This window comes from Urocampus carinirostris, chromosome 7, assembly GCF_059441175.1.
Source record: "Urocampus carinirostris isolate Australia breed hairy pipefish chromosome 7, RoL_Ucar_1.0, whole genome shotgun sequence".
NCBI classification, from domain to species: Eukaryota; Metazoa; Chordata; class Actinopteri; order Syngnathiformes; family Syngnathidae; genus Urocampus; species Urocampus carinirostris.
The window spans coordinates 36,905,337-36,924,175 of NC_142355.1; the positions used below are offsets into that span (position 1 = coordinate 36,905,337).

At 37.8% G+C, this 18,839-nt stretch overlaps 1 protein-coding gene across 1 annotated transcript in view; it reads left to right on the plus strand.

Moving 5' to 3' along the window:
- LOC148363222 (calcium-dependent secretion activator 2-like) overlaps positions 1–18,839 on the plus strand; it is a 132,089-nt gene that overhangs the window by 27,396 nt on the left and 85,854 nt on the right. The window contains exons 8-11 of the mRNA XM_088340804.1: positions 677–816; positions 4,514–4,580; positions 6,409–6,517; positions 6,576–6,776. Coding sequence (XP_088196930.1) covers positions 677–816; positions 4,514–4,580; positions 6,409–6,517; positions 6,576–6,776 — 517 coding nt within the window. The remainder of the gene's footprint in view (positions 1–676; positions 817–4,513; positions 4,581–6,408; positions 6,518–6,575; positions 6,777–18,839) is intronic.

Here is an 18,839-nt window from a genome sequence, read left to right on the forward strand (position 1 = left end):
CCAGGCTGTACTTGCCCAAGACACACCACAGGAAATTGTGCCCCTACAACCTGTGTGGTAAAGGAACCAACCAACCAACCAGTTATATTTATAGTAGTATACAAAAAGTCCCCGGTTCGAGACCGGGTGGAAATATATGTTGGCCCGGAGAGGGATGACTGCCACCAAGCTGTACTTGCCCAAGACACACCACTGGAAATGGTGCCCCTATAACCTGTATGATTAAGGGATCCAAACAACCAACCAACCAACCAGTATTATTTAGAGTAGTATACGAAATGTCCTCGGTTCGAGACCGGCTGGAAAAATATGTTTGCCCCGAGAGGGATGGGCGCCACCAGGCTGTACCATCAGAAATGGTGCCCCTACGACCAAGTGGTTAACCAACCAACCAACAAGTTATGTTCATAGTAGTATACAAAAGGTCCCTGTTCTGAGACCGGGTGGAAACATGTTGGCCTGGAGAGGGATGGGCGCCACTAGGCTGTACTTGCCCAAGACACACCACTGGAAATTGTGCCCCTATGATCCCAGTGGTTAAAGGATCCACCCACCCACCACAATACTTTAAATATCTTTCCAAAAAGCATTTGAAGTCTCTGATTCATGTCCGTGAAATCGCAGTGTGTATTCAAGGCGAACGTCTGTTCTAAATGCTTATTTCATTTCCGTGTAGGTGGTCCTGACCCCCACCCCAAACGGGCCAAAGCAGGCCGACTTCCACCGGATGTCGGTCCCCAAAAACAGCCAAGATAGCGATCTTAAGATGAAGCTGGCTGTGCGAATGGACAAGCCGCCGAACATGAAGCATTGTGGGTTGGTAACCTTTTATTTCTTTTGTAGACACGATTTCACTCTCTGAATGGGATACTTTTTAGAGGCCACATCCAGGCATCTGCGTCTTTTATCCTTTTATTTGTTTTTAAATAGGTTTTTCTCATCAAAGTGGTTTCGAAACGCTCACATCCATCCATCCATCCATTATCTGCACTGCTTATCCTCAGTAGGGTCACGGGGGTGCTGGAGCCCATCTCACCTGTCTCCGGGCAGTGGGCAGGGGACACCCTGAACTGGTTGCCAGTCGCAGGGCACACAGGGACAGACAATTTGCTCACTCATTCCCACCTAGGGACAATTTGCACTGGCTAATTCACTTGACATGCATGTTTTTGGAACGTGGGAGGAAACCGGAGTGCCCGGAGGAAACCCACGCAAGCAAGGGGGGGAACATGCAAACTCAGCACAGGAAGGTTTGATCCCATGACCTCAGAACTGTGCCGCACACGCGCTAACCACTATGCCGCCGTGCTGCCCGAAACGCTCACAATTAAAACAAGATCGTAGTTTAACTCTACAAAATTTAATGTTGGGTATTGTAGTGTTACCGAGGTCCTAATATTTTTTGTAGTATATATGTAGTACCGTAAATTCCGGACTATAGAGCGCACCTGATTATAAGCCGCACCCACCACATTTTAAGAGGAAAACCGATTTTGTACTTACAAAAGCCGCACCTGTATATAAGCCGCATGCGCCAACATTAAAAAATGTAACACAAACACAAAATTAACCCAAACCCGACTTTAAGTCCCACGATTGAAACTAAATGTCCTTCATTAAAGTACACAGTCCAAAAATCACAGCCGGCAAAATGAACGGAAAATGATACCGGTAGAGTCCGGGTCCCGTTGAAAGTAATCCAAGGAAAAAAGTATATATTTCCAAAAGTAAGGGTGGGAAAAATATATATCCACTATTGTCCACCGCGTCCACAAACAGGTTTCTCAGTTCCTCACCTTTACCCCACTTCCCGTCACCCCGCGTTTGTTCCGCCCCTTTTCATTCGCCTGTACAAAACATATCAGAATAAGTGTCTAAAATAAAAATTAAAAAAAATACATTACAAAAATATACCGTTGCAAATACATATTATACATGGTTACACATATTTACAAAGAAAGACGGAATACCGAGAGAGTTTTCAAAGCTTTAATAATAATAATATAACTCATCCCAAACGGTGCCTGTGACAGGGCAGTTAATGGTAGCAACACGCTAGCAACACGCTCTCAACACAGTAAACGGGTCTGTTAAAAAAACATACCGTACATGTAAAAATCACGGTAAACCGTCCTCATCTTTCTCCTTAGAACTGAAGCCATCAAAGTAGTCTTCCTGAGTGTCGGAAAGAAACTTTGTCATATAAACGTCGTCTCACGCTCCCTGATTCCAAAATATGCTAGCAACACGCTCGCAACACAGTAAACGGGTCTGGTAAAAAAAACATACCGTACTTGTAAAAATCACGGTAAACCGTCCTCATCTTCCTCATGTGCTGCGTCACGTGCCTTTCTTTTTGCATTTTGCATGATGAGGGTATGTTTATGCTAATTTAATTTGCGCACAAGCCAAGAAGTTGCAGTCTTTTTCGGCGCATATATTCCACCAGTCTAAATCTTAACTTTTGTACTCGAGCGCCGCTGGCGGCCGTTAGAAAAATCACTGAATAAGCCGCAGGGTTGAAAGTTTGGGAAAAAAGTAGCGGCTTATAGTCCGGAATTTACAGTATTTTTGTAGTATTACTCCATATTTTTGTAGTACAGTATTTCTTTTGTAATAATTCTCTACTGGTATTTATTTTTCTATCGTAATATTTCTGTTTTAGTATTTTCTTGGTATTTGTGTAAAAGTATTTTTCAAGTAGTCCATCGAAGTATTTCTGGAGTATTTCCACAGTAGTATTTTGTAGTATTTTTTTTTGTATTTCTATATCATTGTAGTTTCTGTAGTAACATTCTGTAGTAGTATTTTTGTATTATTTATATAAAACTATTATCAAGTATTTCCATTGTAGTATTTTTTATAATATTGTAGTTTTTAGTATTTTTTGTTATAATATTTCTGTTGGTATTATTTTTCTATTATAGTATTACATTGGTAGTTTTTCTGCAGTATTTCTGTAGGACTTTTTTTATGAAGGAAAGATAATATATTAGGTCCCTGTTTTTAAGCGTTAAATTTGATTTTCAGTTTTTGAGTAATTTGGTAGTATTTTTGTAGTATTTTTGGGTATTATTTCTTTTACAGATATACAAATGGGACAGTTGGGACATTTTTGGCACCAAAACATCTATTTATTAGTAGTACTTTGTTTAATATTATAAATGTTTCCTACTTTTGTCTGGTGGGCCGAATGAAAAAGTCTAACGGGCCGCAAGTGACCTGCGTGCTGTAGTTTTCTTACCGTTGCTCTAACACTAGTTTTAATTGCGCTGCTTGGGCGTCCCCTGCTGGCCAAAGAGGGAAGCGCACATCACAACACAGAAATATAAATGTTATGCGGTCAAAAGTCAGAATAATTTACTGAAATTTATGGAATGAACAAGAATAGAGACTTGTAACGTATTATAATGCAGAAATGGCGTTTTTATGAAGGATGTCTGAGGTTTAAATGAACTCTCGGACTTTTACTATTTTCGATTGCGTTGCGAGGACGTCCCCTAGTGGCCAAAAAGGGAACCGTGCATAAGGAACGGTAGAAAGTACAATTAAAATCGTTTTTACAGCCAAAAGACGGGTTAAAAGTAATGGTTTCTTTTTTTAAGTTTCCACGCCGGAAACAAAGATGCGCTGCGTGGTCGTCCTCTAGTGGCCAAAACGGGAAGCGTAAATTAGAAACAGTAAAAAGTCAAATCAAACGTTTTTTTTTTCAGATTTAATTACTGTTTTTTATGAAACATCAATAATAACCGATATTTGTAAAAATACTACTACTACTACTACTACTACTACTAATATATATTTTTTTAAATTCGTTCAAGTGCACAAGACTGAGCTTGGCTGCAAACGTTTCGACCACTAGAGGGCAGTAAGACGTCGTTTTCACACCAGAACCCAAAAGGAGGGAGAGAAAAAAATAGAAAAGAAAAAGCAAGGCACTTGAGAGCCAGTGTCATCAGACCTTCACTTGCTTCAGTTGCCATGACGACGACAAGTTGATCTTCGCCTCAAGTCAAACAACAAATTTGCAGATGGAAGCAATTAACGCATTTTTTTTTCTTTCTCTTTTTTTTCTTTTCTTTTTTTCATATCACTTGTCGACATTTGCCCACGGCGTGCGCTCCAACGCCTTGTTATACTCTCTTAAACGAAAAGCGACACTTGAATCTCACACCTTTAAGCAAAAAAATCCCAGAAAATCACAATCCTCCACCCGCGAGGAGCTCTTTACTTTTATGTCATGCAGATAACGACTCTAGGTGGTGCTTGAGCTCATGCCCCTTTGCCAATTCGTCATTTAAAAAAAAAGACCCAATTGTCCTTCTGCCTTTATTAGTCAAATTTCCAATTTTTAAATTGTTCCTGAATGTATCTCAAGAATACGATTAAAAAGAGAATAGTAACCATTCTCTCTTAACTGAAACGAAAGCTCAACCCAAATACATTACATTAAAAACCATAAGCGAGCTGAGATCTATTTAACTTTTTTTTTTCGATATTTTTGTGCTTGTAGCTACTTGTACGCGCTAGGCCATCGAGTGTGGAAACGCTGGAAAAGACGATTCTTCGTTCTGGTCCAGGTGAGAATCTCCATTTAGCATAGCTCGTGGCTAACTTTAGCCATTTTCGTGAGGTGGACGGACTTGAATACATGTCTTTATGCTTTTCAAACGTCCCTTGCTCTTCGATCAATTGGATAATGTACCGATTTTGTGAGGTAGATATTTGAAATGTCTGTTTCTCTTGAATATGGTAGACATTTTCGATTGCATTTTGATGTATCTAAAAACAAGGCCTTCGAAATGGCACTTACTTATCGACGAATCGGTAAATTAAATGATTTATTTTATAGGTAAACAGATACTATTAAATATCATTTGAAAAACGAGGCCTTTCAAATGTCGTTTGTTCATCGACAATCGGAAAGTGTACCAATCTTGTAAGGTAGACATTTTAAATTTTACTTTCCATTTGCTAAAATCGGAAAACGAACTGATATTTGTGACGTTAACAAATGCAATTAAACGTCCATACTATAAAAGGAGACGTGTCACTTGCTCATCGATGAATCGGAATTTACCGATTTTTGTGAGGTAGACATTTTAAATGTCGCTTTCTCATTGAAGAATCTGAATAGGCACTGATATTTGCAAGGTAAATGCAGGTTAGCTTAAATCGGGGTAATGTGAACTTTTTTGTCTTAGTTAAAAGCCTTGCTGCAGCATTTTGTACTAGCTGAATGCTCTTGATTTTGGACTTCGGAAGACCACAGTAATTGAGACGGGAAGTAGCAAATGCGTGAATTATAATCTCTGCATCTGAGTCACCCAGGGTGATATTACATTTGTCAATGTTCAGAGCCGTTTTTGAGAACAAGTCACGGCATTAAGATGGACCAATAACTAACATTTCGGTCTTTTCAGAGTTAAGGCGCAAGAAGTTGAGTGACATCCATTCTTTTATCTCAATGAGGCAGGCCTCCAAATTTCCACAGTTTAGTGTGGCATATTCCTCCATCGGAAGATATAGTTGAGTGTAATCTGCGAAGCAATGGAAACTGATATTATACTTGCGAATAATATCACCGAATGGAAGCATGTAAATGCTGAAAAGAAGTGGGCCAAGTACTGAACCCTGCGGAACACCACAGGTAACAGTAAAGGGCTCAGATGTCATTTCAGCATATTTAACACAGCGTGTCCTATCTGAGAGGTAGGATCTGAACCATAAGAGGACATTTGAAATGTCACTGTCCTATTGATGAATCGGAAAATAAACTGATATTTGAGGCGTTAACAGATGCAAATAAATGTCTATATTGAAAAACGAGTGCTGTGAAATATAACTTGGTCATCGAGGAATCAGAAATTTCCTGTTTTTTTTTTTTTTTTGAGGTAGTTGTTTGAATTAATCGTAAACGAACCGATATTTGTAAAGTAAAAGGAAACAATGAATCCCTCGATCTTAAAACAATGACATTTAAAGGTGACTTTCTTTTTGAAGAATTGGAATATTTACCGATTCTTGTGAGGTAGGGAGACACGAATGAATGTCTTAACGCCCCTGAAATGTCTCGTACTCGTCAACTAATCGGAATATGACCCGATTTTTGTGAGGCAGACATGTACAATTAAATGTTTGAAATGTCAATTTTTCTCATCGATGAATAGGAAAACGAACCCATTTTTATGTGAGGTAGACAATTGAAATATCACTTACTCATCAATGAATCGGCAAATCGACCGATTTTTGAGAGGTAATCAGACACGAATGTATGTCTTTACACCTTAGAAATGTCATTTGCTTTTCGATTTATCGGAAAATGTACCGATTTTTGTGAGGTAATCGGACACGAATGAATGCCTTTATGCCTTAATAATCGTAAAATGTCCCCGATTTTTGCCCAAGGTGAGCCAGTACACCTTCGCCATGTGCAGTTACCGTCCAAAGAAGGCAGAGCCTCAGGAGCTGATGCAACTGGAGGGCTATACTGTGGACTACTGCCCCCCGCAGCCAGGTGAGCCTCGCCCCATGTCCCGCTGGTCGTTATCCCATCGGTCGTCATCCCTCTGCAGACCTGCAGGGCGGCGCTGTTTTCTTCAACGCGGTTCGCGAGGGCGACCAAGTGCTCTTCGCCTGCGAGGAAGAACAGGACCGCCTGCTTTGGGTGCAGGCGGTCTACCGGGCCACAGGACAGTCCTACAAGCCCGTGGCCCCACACCCCGTCGGAGACTATCGGCGACACCCCCTCCACGATCGCCCCGCCTCCTCTGTCGGTGAGGAAAAAAAATCTTAAATCTTTCGAGTTTGGAATTTATACTATTTTTTATTGTTATTTTTCTGAACAAAATGGACTCGTATCAAGTTTGTAAATAATAATAAATTTCTCATTTGAGTATATTTTTTTACATGCAAAACATACTCTGCAAAAATAAGAAAACAAATACTAGTCAAATCACAATTTAAGACACTAATTATACTTTATTTAAACCGTTGATAAAAGAAGAATCAAAATGTACCAAATTATCTGTCAGCAAAAAGTTTAAAAAAAACAAAGAAAAGTGTGGTAAAATCACAAAAACACACCCCAAATAATTAATAATATATAATAATAATGAATCATTAGATAGGAAAAATTAATGCACAAACATAATAAACAAAAGAATCAAATTAAATTAAATCAATGTTAAGATTATTATCATTGAATAAATAAAATATTTAAAACCCGAGAAATTATTTGGCAACCAAAAAGTGTATTGATAACGCACAAATAGTAAAGGAAGTCATACAATGAATAAAATACGTGTCAACAGAAAAATCACTGTAATAGGAAAATTAATGGACATGAACCAGTGAGAATATTTATTTCAAAATAACGTGTTTGCTCAAAGTAAATATTTAAAATAGAAAAAAATTAAGACTGAACGATTTAAATCATTCATCTACGCCAGACCTGGGCACTCCGGTCCTGGAGGGCCGCATGTTCTGCATGATTTTTGAGGTTTCTCTGATCCAATACAGGTGATTCCAATCACCAGTATCGTTAACGAGCACTTGCTAGCTTGCTAACGAGGTTATAATTTGTATCACCTGAGTTAAAGAAGAGCTAACTTCAAAATCTGGCAGAACGTGCGGCCCTCCAGGACCGGAGTGCCCAGGTCTGATCTACGCAAAATTAAAAAAAAGTTTAATAAAAAAGAAAAAACAAGTACAATTTCAGGAGTTACCTTTATTTTCTGTTGATGATATCTGTGTATTATTTGTTATTGCAACATCCATTGCGGCCTGGTCATCCTGGAAAGGGGGATTAACTCCATACATCCATCCATTATCTGCACCGCTTATCCTCAATAGGGTCGCGGGGGTGCTGGAGCCCATCCCAGCTATCTTTGGGCAGTGGGCAGGGTACACCCTCAACTGGTTGCCAACCAATCGCAGGGCACACAGAGACCGACCACTAGCCCGCTCATTCACACCTAGGGACAATTTGGACGGGCTAATTAACCTGACAAGCATGTTTTTGGAATGTGGGAGGAAACCGGAGTGCCCGGAGGAAATCCACCCAAGCACAGGGACAACATCCAAACTCCACACAGAAAGGTTGGAGCTCATGACCTCAGAACTGTGCCGCACACGCGCTAACCACCGCGCCGCCGTGCTGCCCGGGGATCAACTCGTGTTTTATAAATATCTCAAGGCTTCTTCATTTTACTCATGTTGAAGTTTTGAGTTTTTCCTTGCCCTCATGTAGGTTTTAGATCAAGGGATGGTGTAATAATAGTCTGTAGTTTGCAATAATTTGAGGTCTGTGCGGCCCTTTGAGACTCTTTGTGATTAAGGGCGTCACAAATTAACATGACTTGACTTGAGGTTTTTGAGATTTCCCTTGCCCTCATGTAGGTTTTGGATCAGGGGATGGTGTAAAAGTCTGTAGTCTGTGGTCCGTGCAGCCCTTTGAGACTTCTTGTGATCAAGGGCGTCAAATATGAACATGACTTGACTTAAATTTTCAAGTACGTCATGAAATAAATACATTTGAAAATCAACTAAAAAATCAGTAAAATAAGAAAAAGAACGCATAAAAACACAGATTGTATTTTGAAACTTTTATTCCTAAAATAAAAGACAAAAAAGCATAGTAAAATAAAAATAAACCCAACAAAAGTAATAAAATGAATTCCATCAAATGTTTGTCAACCAAAAAATCAGTGGATTAATAAAAAATCTGAAAAAAAACAAACAAGAAATATTTAGTTTGAAATTAAAATTTGAAAATAATTCTTAAAATAAATTAGAAATAAAATAAAATGAGAAAAGTGTAGAAAATTTACAAAATAAAACCAAAAATAAATAATGAAATAAAATATCTCTCAGCAGAAAAATCTGTAAATTAGGAAAATTAATGTTAAAAAAGGAACAAAAAGGAATCAGGAAAACGTAATCAAATCACAAAAATAAAAGCTAAAATTGTAAAAAAACGAAAAAATAAAATACATTATAGCAAAAAAAAATTTTTAAACAAATAATTGGATGGATTCATGACAAATGGCAGTTCATTTTCCTCAGAATAAAACAAATTATTAAAAAAAAAGTAAAAAAAAAAAGGAATTGTATTTAAAAGGAGCAAAAGAATGGTATGATAGACTGCATCACAAGCGCCTTACAACGTACTTCACACTTACCCATTGAGAGATTCATTGTCTTGCCCAGGGACACGACGACATTTAAAACAAAGGAGACGGGAATCGAACCTCTGATCACTTGGTCCGAGACGACTTCACCTCCTGAGCTACTGCCGCCCCATGATTTATTATCGTTCTTATTACCATTTATTTAAAAGATTTATTGTTTCTTTTCCTTCGGGTTAAGTGTTGCCGTTGAGGACGCCCTTTGTGAGTTGGAAACTGCTTGACTTTTGTGACCCCGCCTTCTTTTGTGAAACCGCCTCCCACTTTTTTCAGAAGCGGTGCCCTCTACTAACTATTTTGCGCCCTCGACTTTTTCAATTTGCGCTTTTCAAAGGAGTTGACGCGCTTCGGAGCGGCGTCTTAATTGACTTTTGTCGAAAGTCGATTGTCGTTCGAGTGGCGAGAAAAAACGAAATTAGAGAAGATATTGCGCCATAGAGGAGGCGGAGACCAGCTGTGAAAAAATCCAATTATTTTTTACTTGTTTTACTTTGTAATTTAATATAACGTAAAAGTTCAAGGTTAATATCATACCAATTTCGGGTCGAAAATAAAATAAAAATGACGTTAGAAATAAAATGAGAATGAGGAAAAAGTTTGTGCCGTTTCACATCCATCCATCCATCCATTATCTGTAGCACTTATCCTCAGTAGGATCGCGGGGGTGCTGGAGCCCATCCCAGCTATCTTCGGGCAGTGGGCAGGGGACACCCTGAACCGGTTGCCAGCCAGTCGCAGGGCACACAGGGACGGACAATTCGCTCTCTCATTCACACCTAGGGACAATTTGGACCGGCCAATTCACCTGACTTGCATGTTTTTGGAATGTGGGAGGAAACCGGAGTGCCCGTAGGAAACCCACGCAAGCACCGGGAGAACATGCAGACTCCACAAAGAAGGTTCGATCTCATGACCTCTGAACTGTGCCGCACACGTGCTAACCACTATGCCCAGCCGTTTCACACATTATTTTTTATTTCATGAAATGAAAAATTACGCAAACTATAAAAAAAATCATCAAACAAAAAATATATCAAACAATAAAATGAAATGGTCACAAATACAATTACAAATATTTTTGTAAGGCACCGTTTGGGATGTAAAACTCACGGTAAACCGAGATAAAAAAAAAAAGGTCAAAATTCAAAATTAAACAAATAAAATACAAAATTTCAAAATAAAAGATTAAAAAAATTAAATAGAATTATGTTTAATGGAAAAATCAAACAACTAAAATTGAATATTAAAATATAGATAAAAGAATATTTTAAATAATTAAAAATATTTGAAAAAATGAATTTAAAAAGATGAAAAATAAAATAAATAAATACAATGTACAATGAATAAATATAGAAAATCTTTAAAAATCAATCAGAAATAAATAAATATTAAACAATAAAACATTGAAATAAAAAACAAATAGATCATGTAAATATATGACTGGGTATAAATTATATACATAAACAATAGATTTACATCAATAATAAAATAAAAAACATAATTTGATAAAATTAATGAAAATACAAATATTTTAATAAATAAAATATTTCACAAAAATATTAAAAAGATACAAAATGAAACAAATAAAATAAATCAATGTATTTTTAAAATACAAATATAAAAAACTAGTGCAACAAAAAATGAACAAAAAGATCCAAAAATAAGGTTGTAATTCTTTTTGATAAAATTATAATTAAAATATCTGAATATGTAACAACAAATTAATCAAATGGCATGAAAACAAGAAAAAAATGGAACACAAAAATATATGAAAATAATAAATAAAAAGGAGGAAAATAAAATGGAAAATATAAAAAAATAAATTTGAAAAATATTATTTTTCAAATACTACTGTTTAATTATAAAGGGATAGTGTGTAAGGTTTAGTGCCCCCTAGTGGTACAAACAACTTTCACTCGGTAAATAAAAAAAAGATTTGAATAATAAGCAAAAATACATGAACTATCATACCAATGATGATTTCTATAAATACTCATGGGTGGATAAATTTGTATTTATTTTACATAGTGTGTGTACTCTAACTCAATGCTAAATCTATTCTACCCTGGTCATCCTGGAAGGGGGATTACCACTTGTGAGGCCTCTTCTCAAGGTTTCTTTTTTCCTCACGCTGAGGTTTTGAGTTTTTCCTTGCCCGCATGTTGGTTTAAGATCAGGGGATGGAGTCATTGTAACCTGGGCAGTATTTAGATACATCTTTGTGATTAAGGGCTATACACATAAATTTGACTTGACATAGTGGAATTCCTACCTAGAAGTCACCGCCATGTTTGTCTGGCATGTTGTTGCTGCGCTGTGCTCATTTGGCACTGCTTTATGTTCAAATTAGGTCAAACGGTGTCCTCTAGTGGTCAAATACTACACACAGGGGCTTAACTGCGTTTAAATCTGACTGTTTTCACCGTTGTAACTTGACTCAGGAAAAGCAAATAAGACGTAAAATAATAAAGCATCCTAGATAAAAAAATATAATCTAGAAAAAAAGGAAAAATTACGAAATAATAAGACGACCAGCCAAGAGAAATTCCTTTTCATATTTCATGTGTCAATGTTTCCGTCGGGTCGGATGATCTGTCGCCGCCCGCCAGCTGCGCCTTTGCGTCCGACTCTACGTCCCACTCATCCGTCCATCCGTGGCTTGTCATTCGGATGGAGTCTGCCACCTGCGTGCACGGGGGTCGCGCATCCATAAGCCGCCCCGCCCCCTCTCGGCCGCCGCTTGTCACATGGATGTGACCGTCGCTGTGACGACCCAACGACGGAGCGCTAAATTCCGTGTAGCACCTCCACGCGTCGCCTCACAATGACACCTTTCATATCCGTCACACAAACGCATATCTCTATTTCGTAAACAAATAATCCTGACTCCAGTCGATATTACGCAACGGTCGTTTTAGCCCGGTTTTGGTTTTTTTTTTTTTCAGTGAAAAAACAATGCAACAAGTATCGAAAGTAAGAAAGCTTAAGGTGAGTGCAGACAAGAGTTAGGTAATGAGGTGTTGGAGACGTTGTGAGCTAGGTGGATCTGATGTTGGTGATGGTTTTGAGTATTCGAGTTCATATGGTAATGGTTTAAAGGAGGATGTGAAGAAGAGTGGGTGAAGGGTGCAAGGCAATGGGTGTGCTGAACAGATTGTTCAAATGTAGGGATCTGCCAATGGATGCAAAGCGAGGATTGTATGAAGCTGTGGTGGTACCAACAGTAATGGCGTGGGCTTTAGAGTAAATAAGCGTCATAGAATAATAGAGATGTTTGCGTAGTATGTGTGGAGTGACATGACTGGTTAAGTTAAGGAATGAGGAAATAAGGAGAAGAACTGGTGTGGGAGAGCTTACTGAGAGGGTTGATGAAAATGTTCTGACATATGGAAAGAATGGATGAAGGCCGTTTGACTTAAACTGTATGTAGTGCAGAAGTGGTAGGATATAGAATGAGAGGGAGGCCCAAATGTGGTCAGAAGGACAGGGTGAAACGTGCTGTGGGTGTGAGGACGGTTCACTTAATGCATGAAGAGTATAGGTCAAAATGACTGGTGTTGACGTCTATGATGCGGAGTGGGTAAACCACTGTATGCTGTTGGGCCTCTCTGCTGATTTTGAGTTGCATGGCACAGCAACTCACCCCTTGTGCTGTGGAAGAGCGAAGGGGAATGCATGTTTGGTGAATGTAAGTGTGTTCTTGACGATAGCCTATTTCAACTAGGGGGATATGGTTTCGGTATATAGCTTGATGGATAAGGCGCACCTAAAAACGCCAAATTCGCCAGAAATATGAGTGCGCCTTATAATCCAGTGGACCTTATATACCACAAAATACAGTGGATAGGATTAGAAATGCATATAGTATTTATATACTAGCCAAGGCTATACAGTATACTACTGTATTTGAGGAATGGTCAATCGATAATCATCGCTTTCCCAAATCACAATACAATATATGAAGAGGTGGGTAGAGGAGCCAAAGATTTTACATGGTAAGTAAGAATGCTGTTACCTCAGAATAACACAACTCAAGTCGAAGTAAAAACTTATCTAAAAAATTACTAAAGTAAACAATTAATGAGTAACTGGAACAATGTCTTCTATATTGATTTTTTTTGAGCATCGAGCATTCAATCAGATCAACAAATCATCAAAGTCCATCCAATAAACAATACATTTTATTATATATATATATATATATATATATATATATATATATATATAATATATATATATATATATATAATAATGTATGAGGCTACGGCTATACACACAGCGCATACAGTATAGCAAAAAGAAAAAAACCCGTGTCACGTGGTGGTCACAGTTCAAATCTGAACAAAACACGAGGTATCTGACAAATTAAACGGGTCTTGGCAGAGACACACAGATGATTACTTACGTGGATGGCGTACAAGTGACGGCTTCAGTTTACCTTAATATAGCGGAGTAAGAGTACAGTGTCTTCTTTACAAATCTACTCAAATAAAAGTAAAAAGTATAGGGCCGTGTTCTCGTTTGCCCGCGTCCCTGCGTCCTAGACGCATCATTTTTGCTGGGGACACATCGTGTCAAATCAACGTGCGTCCCCGGGACGCAACATTTTTGACACAAAATTGTCATTATCACCCGATTACTTTTTTTTTAACAAAGATTTACTGCACTCCAAACTTTTCCTCAGGCAGATCCGCCATTGTTGTTTTGGTGTCGCGTTTCGAGCTTTCGTCTGCACGCCGATCTCGGCAAACACAATCTCGTTGCTTCGAGATTACGTCATTGTTGTGGTGGTTGTCGTCGAGGGAAGGTGAAGGTTAAGTATGCCTCCGAAAAAAAAAACAGTTAGTATTAGGTGAAAATCGACACAAAATTGGTCATTTCTTCAGTGTCAGTAATAAATTGAAACATAATGCAGAAAGTGATAAAAACGGCAATAATTCCGGCACGAAAAAACGGCGGAGAAATTCTTCGGAAGATCGCGGAGGCTAGGAAAACACGTCTGTTGAAGCGAACAATTCGATGAAAGAAAATAAAAGGAATACTCCTAGCAAGAAAAGGACTTTTCTGCCAAAATAGGCTAAATTATATTCCTGGTTACGCTATCAGGAGGATATTAATGGATTGGACCTTGAGAAGGCATTACAACTGTGGCGGGACAGCAAACCACGAAGAATATATGAACTGAAAAATCTGAAGTGATAACTGCTTTGTATTACTGATTAACTGTGATGATTAAAACTTAATGAAAATATGGATTAATATAGTTATTTCAGCAATATTATTTTGTATAATGTACAAAATTGTTGTGGACTGAAAAATCTTGACGTGATAATTGATTTGTATTACCAATGAACTGTGATGATTAAAACTGAATGAATATATAGATTTATATTATATATTTCTCGCCGATTTACAATTTCAACCTCGATAACACTAAATTTTGGGGACCCATAGATCTCTGTTGGGACCCATAGATTTTTGAGCATGCGAGTCCCCAGGACCCATCACTTTTCAGAGGTAAAATGAACACTGATACGGATTCAAAAATACTCCTAGAAGTACAAAATGTCCCGAAATTTACTCAAGTGAATGTAACAAAGTCAATTTAACTCTTTACCATTCACTTCTAAATGTATGCAACAAGATTAGATCCCGGGTTGTGGCGATAGGGGGCGCTGATACTTTTCCAGTAGACTGCCATTTGTACAGACAACAAATTTAAAACTTATTGCTTGATCATACTATTCTTACTCACAGTGCCAGAAATACCAATTTGCACAGTGCATTCTACTATGTCAAACAGTCTCTCCACTTCCTCACCTCTGTGTCAATCACATTGTGAAACACGGGTACAGGAAACAGAAAATCTTTCTACAATTTAGTCAAATCACGTCACATTTATTTGTATACACTTTAATGTTCAGACTGTTGAGTAGCAAATCATGTCATATTCATCAGTCACGGAAAGACACCTTGCCAGATATCATTGGAAAGCTTCAACTCAAAAACCTCATCATGAAGAAAATAAGAACCCTTAAAAAGGGGCCACACAAAAGGTAATACCCCTTAAAATGATCTTTTACGTACATATACATGTGCATATCTTGTTCCACGGACAGACTGAGGAGATCATTTCTTCCTCATGCCATCAGGCTCTTTAACTCCACCCCGGGAAGTAAAAGCACACATTAAACCCCACCCCCACATTTACATATTACCCTATTTTATTACAGTGTGTATTTTCCGTAGCACTATTTAAATACTCTATCAACACGTTATATTGGGTATTTTTGTATTCTATATCTTTTATTTTATTTATTTTTCAACACAAGGATACTGCTGGAAGTGTGAAATTCCCTACGGGGATGAATAAAGTATCCACCTATCTCTCTATCCTTCTATCTATCTATAGCTCTATATCTATATCTATGTCTATCTATCGATCTATATCCATCTCTCGCGATCTATCTCTATCCATCTATCTCTATTTCTGTCTATCTCTATCTATCTATCTCTACATATTGAACTGCAACGATATTGAAGCACAGGTATAGAAATTGAGAGAATGTTTAACTTCTCAGAGAGCTGAACAAAATGCACTATGCAAATCATTGCTTCGAGCATCTACGCAAAAATAGTGTACTCGTGAGATCGGTTCTAATTTCACTGGCGGTGTTGTGGTAGAGTGCCAAGTTCGATTCCCGTTTCAAACAATATCATGCAAATTTTAATCTGAGACACTTATCATTGCACTACTATATGCTGTAAGTGTATAAAGAGCTCAACGATTATACACAATTTCTAATCTAGTCCCAATTTCATGAGCTTTATATTCCAGTGCACTTTATTTATGGGAAATATATGAAAAAGGATTGGTTTTTTTTCAGGTGCACCTTAAAGTGCTAAAATATTTTTGAATCAGTCCGATGACAACGGGAATCAATGATCCCCGTAGAAGCAAAAACTGTTTTTTTTTTGGGTGTGGGTATCAGCCCAATGATAGTGGTTATGAGTACCTATTATAGGATGGTAAACTGGATTATTTTGTGTAACTGTAAATGAATGAATACTTTATTTCGAACATTAAAACAAAAACAATAACTCAACAACAAAAATGTTACATAATATGTTCGAAAAGGGGTAGTAAGAAGCAGATGCTTATTTTCCCTACCCCTTCTTCTTCCCTAATAAATACACCAATGGTAATAACAACAAGAGTAATGATATTAATAATGACAGTTATGATATAGCAATAGCAACAATAACAACAAAGTTAACCATAAGTGTAGACGCACTATTCCCAATCTCTCGTATCACTCATACCCCATTTTCTTCATCTCTGTATTCCGCTAGGAATGTTTTTTTGTATTTAAATTTGAACACGTGAATAGTTGGACATTGTTTGATCTCGTCTTGTAAATTGTTCCAAAGTTTGACTCCACACACAGACATGCTTTTCCTGGTGATTCTCACCTTTGGGATTTTGAATATACTACAGCCCCTTAAGTTATGACTTCCCTCTTTCTGAGTGAATAAATTTTGGATGTTTTCTGGCACTATGTTTTTGTTGACCTTAAATAACAAAATTTTACTAAATCATCCAATTTTACTAATTTGGACTGCAGGAATAAAATATTAATATGATCCCGATATCCTACCCTGTGTATGGTTCTAATTGCATGTTTTTGGAGGATAAAAAGGGGCTGTAGTGAACGTTTGTAGTCATTTTCCCAGACTTCTGCACAATATATTAAGTATGGCAGAAACTATCAAATCAATGTTATCAATACTCACTATACAATGAGAAACTGGGAATTTTTTGGTGTGAGTTTTGACCCAATAACAGAGGTTATCACAGACGGTGTTTTTTTTTTTTTTTTTTTTTGGTATTGGTATCAATGCACTGACAAACTCGCTGTACAATAAGGAACCGAAACTTTCGGCTGTGAGTATCGGCCCGATGACACATGTTATCAATACTCCCCACAGAATCGGAAACTAGGATTTCTTTTGTGTAAATATCAATAGTATAAAAGTGCAAGCGGCACTCGCCCGACTTTCAAACGATGATGCAGGAGCGGCGCTTTGATGGCCTGCGTGGCCATTTTGTTTTTGGGCTATTCGAAGATTCATTATCTGATACACCGAAAAGTTGTGTCCCCTTATTCAGGTTTTTTTCCATTCTCTAACACGCGTTCCTGGTATGAGTAAAAATGGTGTGATGAGATCAAATGGAATGCCTTTTCATATGTTATTTGTATCATTGGTGGTCTACTGGTTAGATTTCAGACAGATAACTGTTGCATACCAAACTTTGAGATTTTTTTTTTTTATAGACATTTTTGACTGATCAATTATTACAGTAATATATACCATATGCATGTTAAGTGCACAACGGGTATGCACAAATAAATAAGGTAGCTGTTACTCTAGTTTTAATTTCATGCGCCTTATATATATGAAAAATATTTGACGATGACTATTTTTAGGAGAGTGAACCTTGCACTTTATTTTTTAACTATTATTTTTGTATCTCTAACGACACGATTTCCATCTTTTAAAAAGTCGGAATTTTCGTGGTTCTTTCAAACGAAATAACACGCGTTTTTTTCCGGAACGTTGAAGGGGCGCTCGCCGAGCTTTCAGACGACTCAGTCGAGGTTGCACAAAAGCTGCAAAAAGCGTCATCGCCCGCAGGAGCCACGCTTTCTTCGCTCGCGTGGTCATTTTGTTTTTGTCTTATTCAAAGAACAAGGAGAGGCCTTTCGCCTCCCCCAGCCAGACATTCGCGCCCCCGCCTGTACTCTCATTCGCCGTCTTTTGTGGCTTTTGTCCCGCACGGGAGAAAAGACAGCAAAAGTGAAATTTCCACAATCACCAACTCATCGCCTTTTTTTCTTGCGCTCTGGCCTGTGGCGGAAGGGACGGGGGAGTCTTGGAGGGAGGGGGGCTTGCAAGCCAATTCCGATGTAGGTCACTTTGGGTTCCTAATGGCCCTTAACACAATCTAATGAAGCCACAACACCATTTCAAGTGTTAGCAGTTTCATGAAAAGTGCTAGAAATGCAGAAAAAGGGAAAACAAATATATAAAAAAACATTTTTCAGCGTCCTTAAATCAATAAATGTGTCGTTATTTGTTTAAAAAAATGATGAACCCTCGAGGACCCACCTATCATAATTTTCCCCCAAAAGAGTGTTCATAGATTCCATAACGTTAACAGAAGAGAAACAATTTAAATGTGTGTTTTTCCTGTTAAAATATTTTCTCTCACAATATTGAATGAACAGCATGCAATATTTAGAGAAAAAAATAGAGATAGATAGATAGATAGATACTTTATTCATCCCCATAGGGAAATTCACACTTCCAGCAGTATCCTTCTGTTGAAAAATAAAATAATAATAAAATAAAAGAAATAGAAAACAAAAATACTCAATATAACGTGTTGATATACAATATTTAAATAGTACTACATAAAATACACGCTGTAATAAAAATAGGGTAATATGCAAATATCAGTGTGGGGTTTAATGTGGGCTTTTACTCCCCCGGGTGGAGTTAAAGAGCCTCATGGCATGAGGAAGAAATGATCTCCTCAGTCTGTCTGTGGAACAAGACTGTGACAGCAGTCTGTCGCTGAAGCTGCTC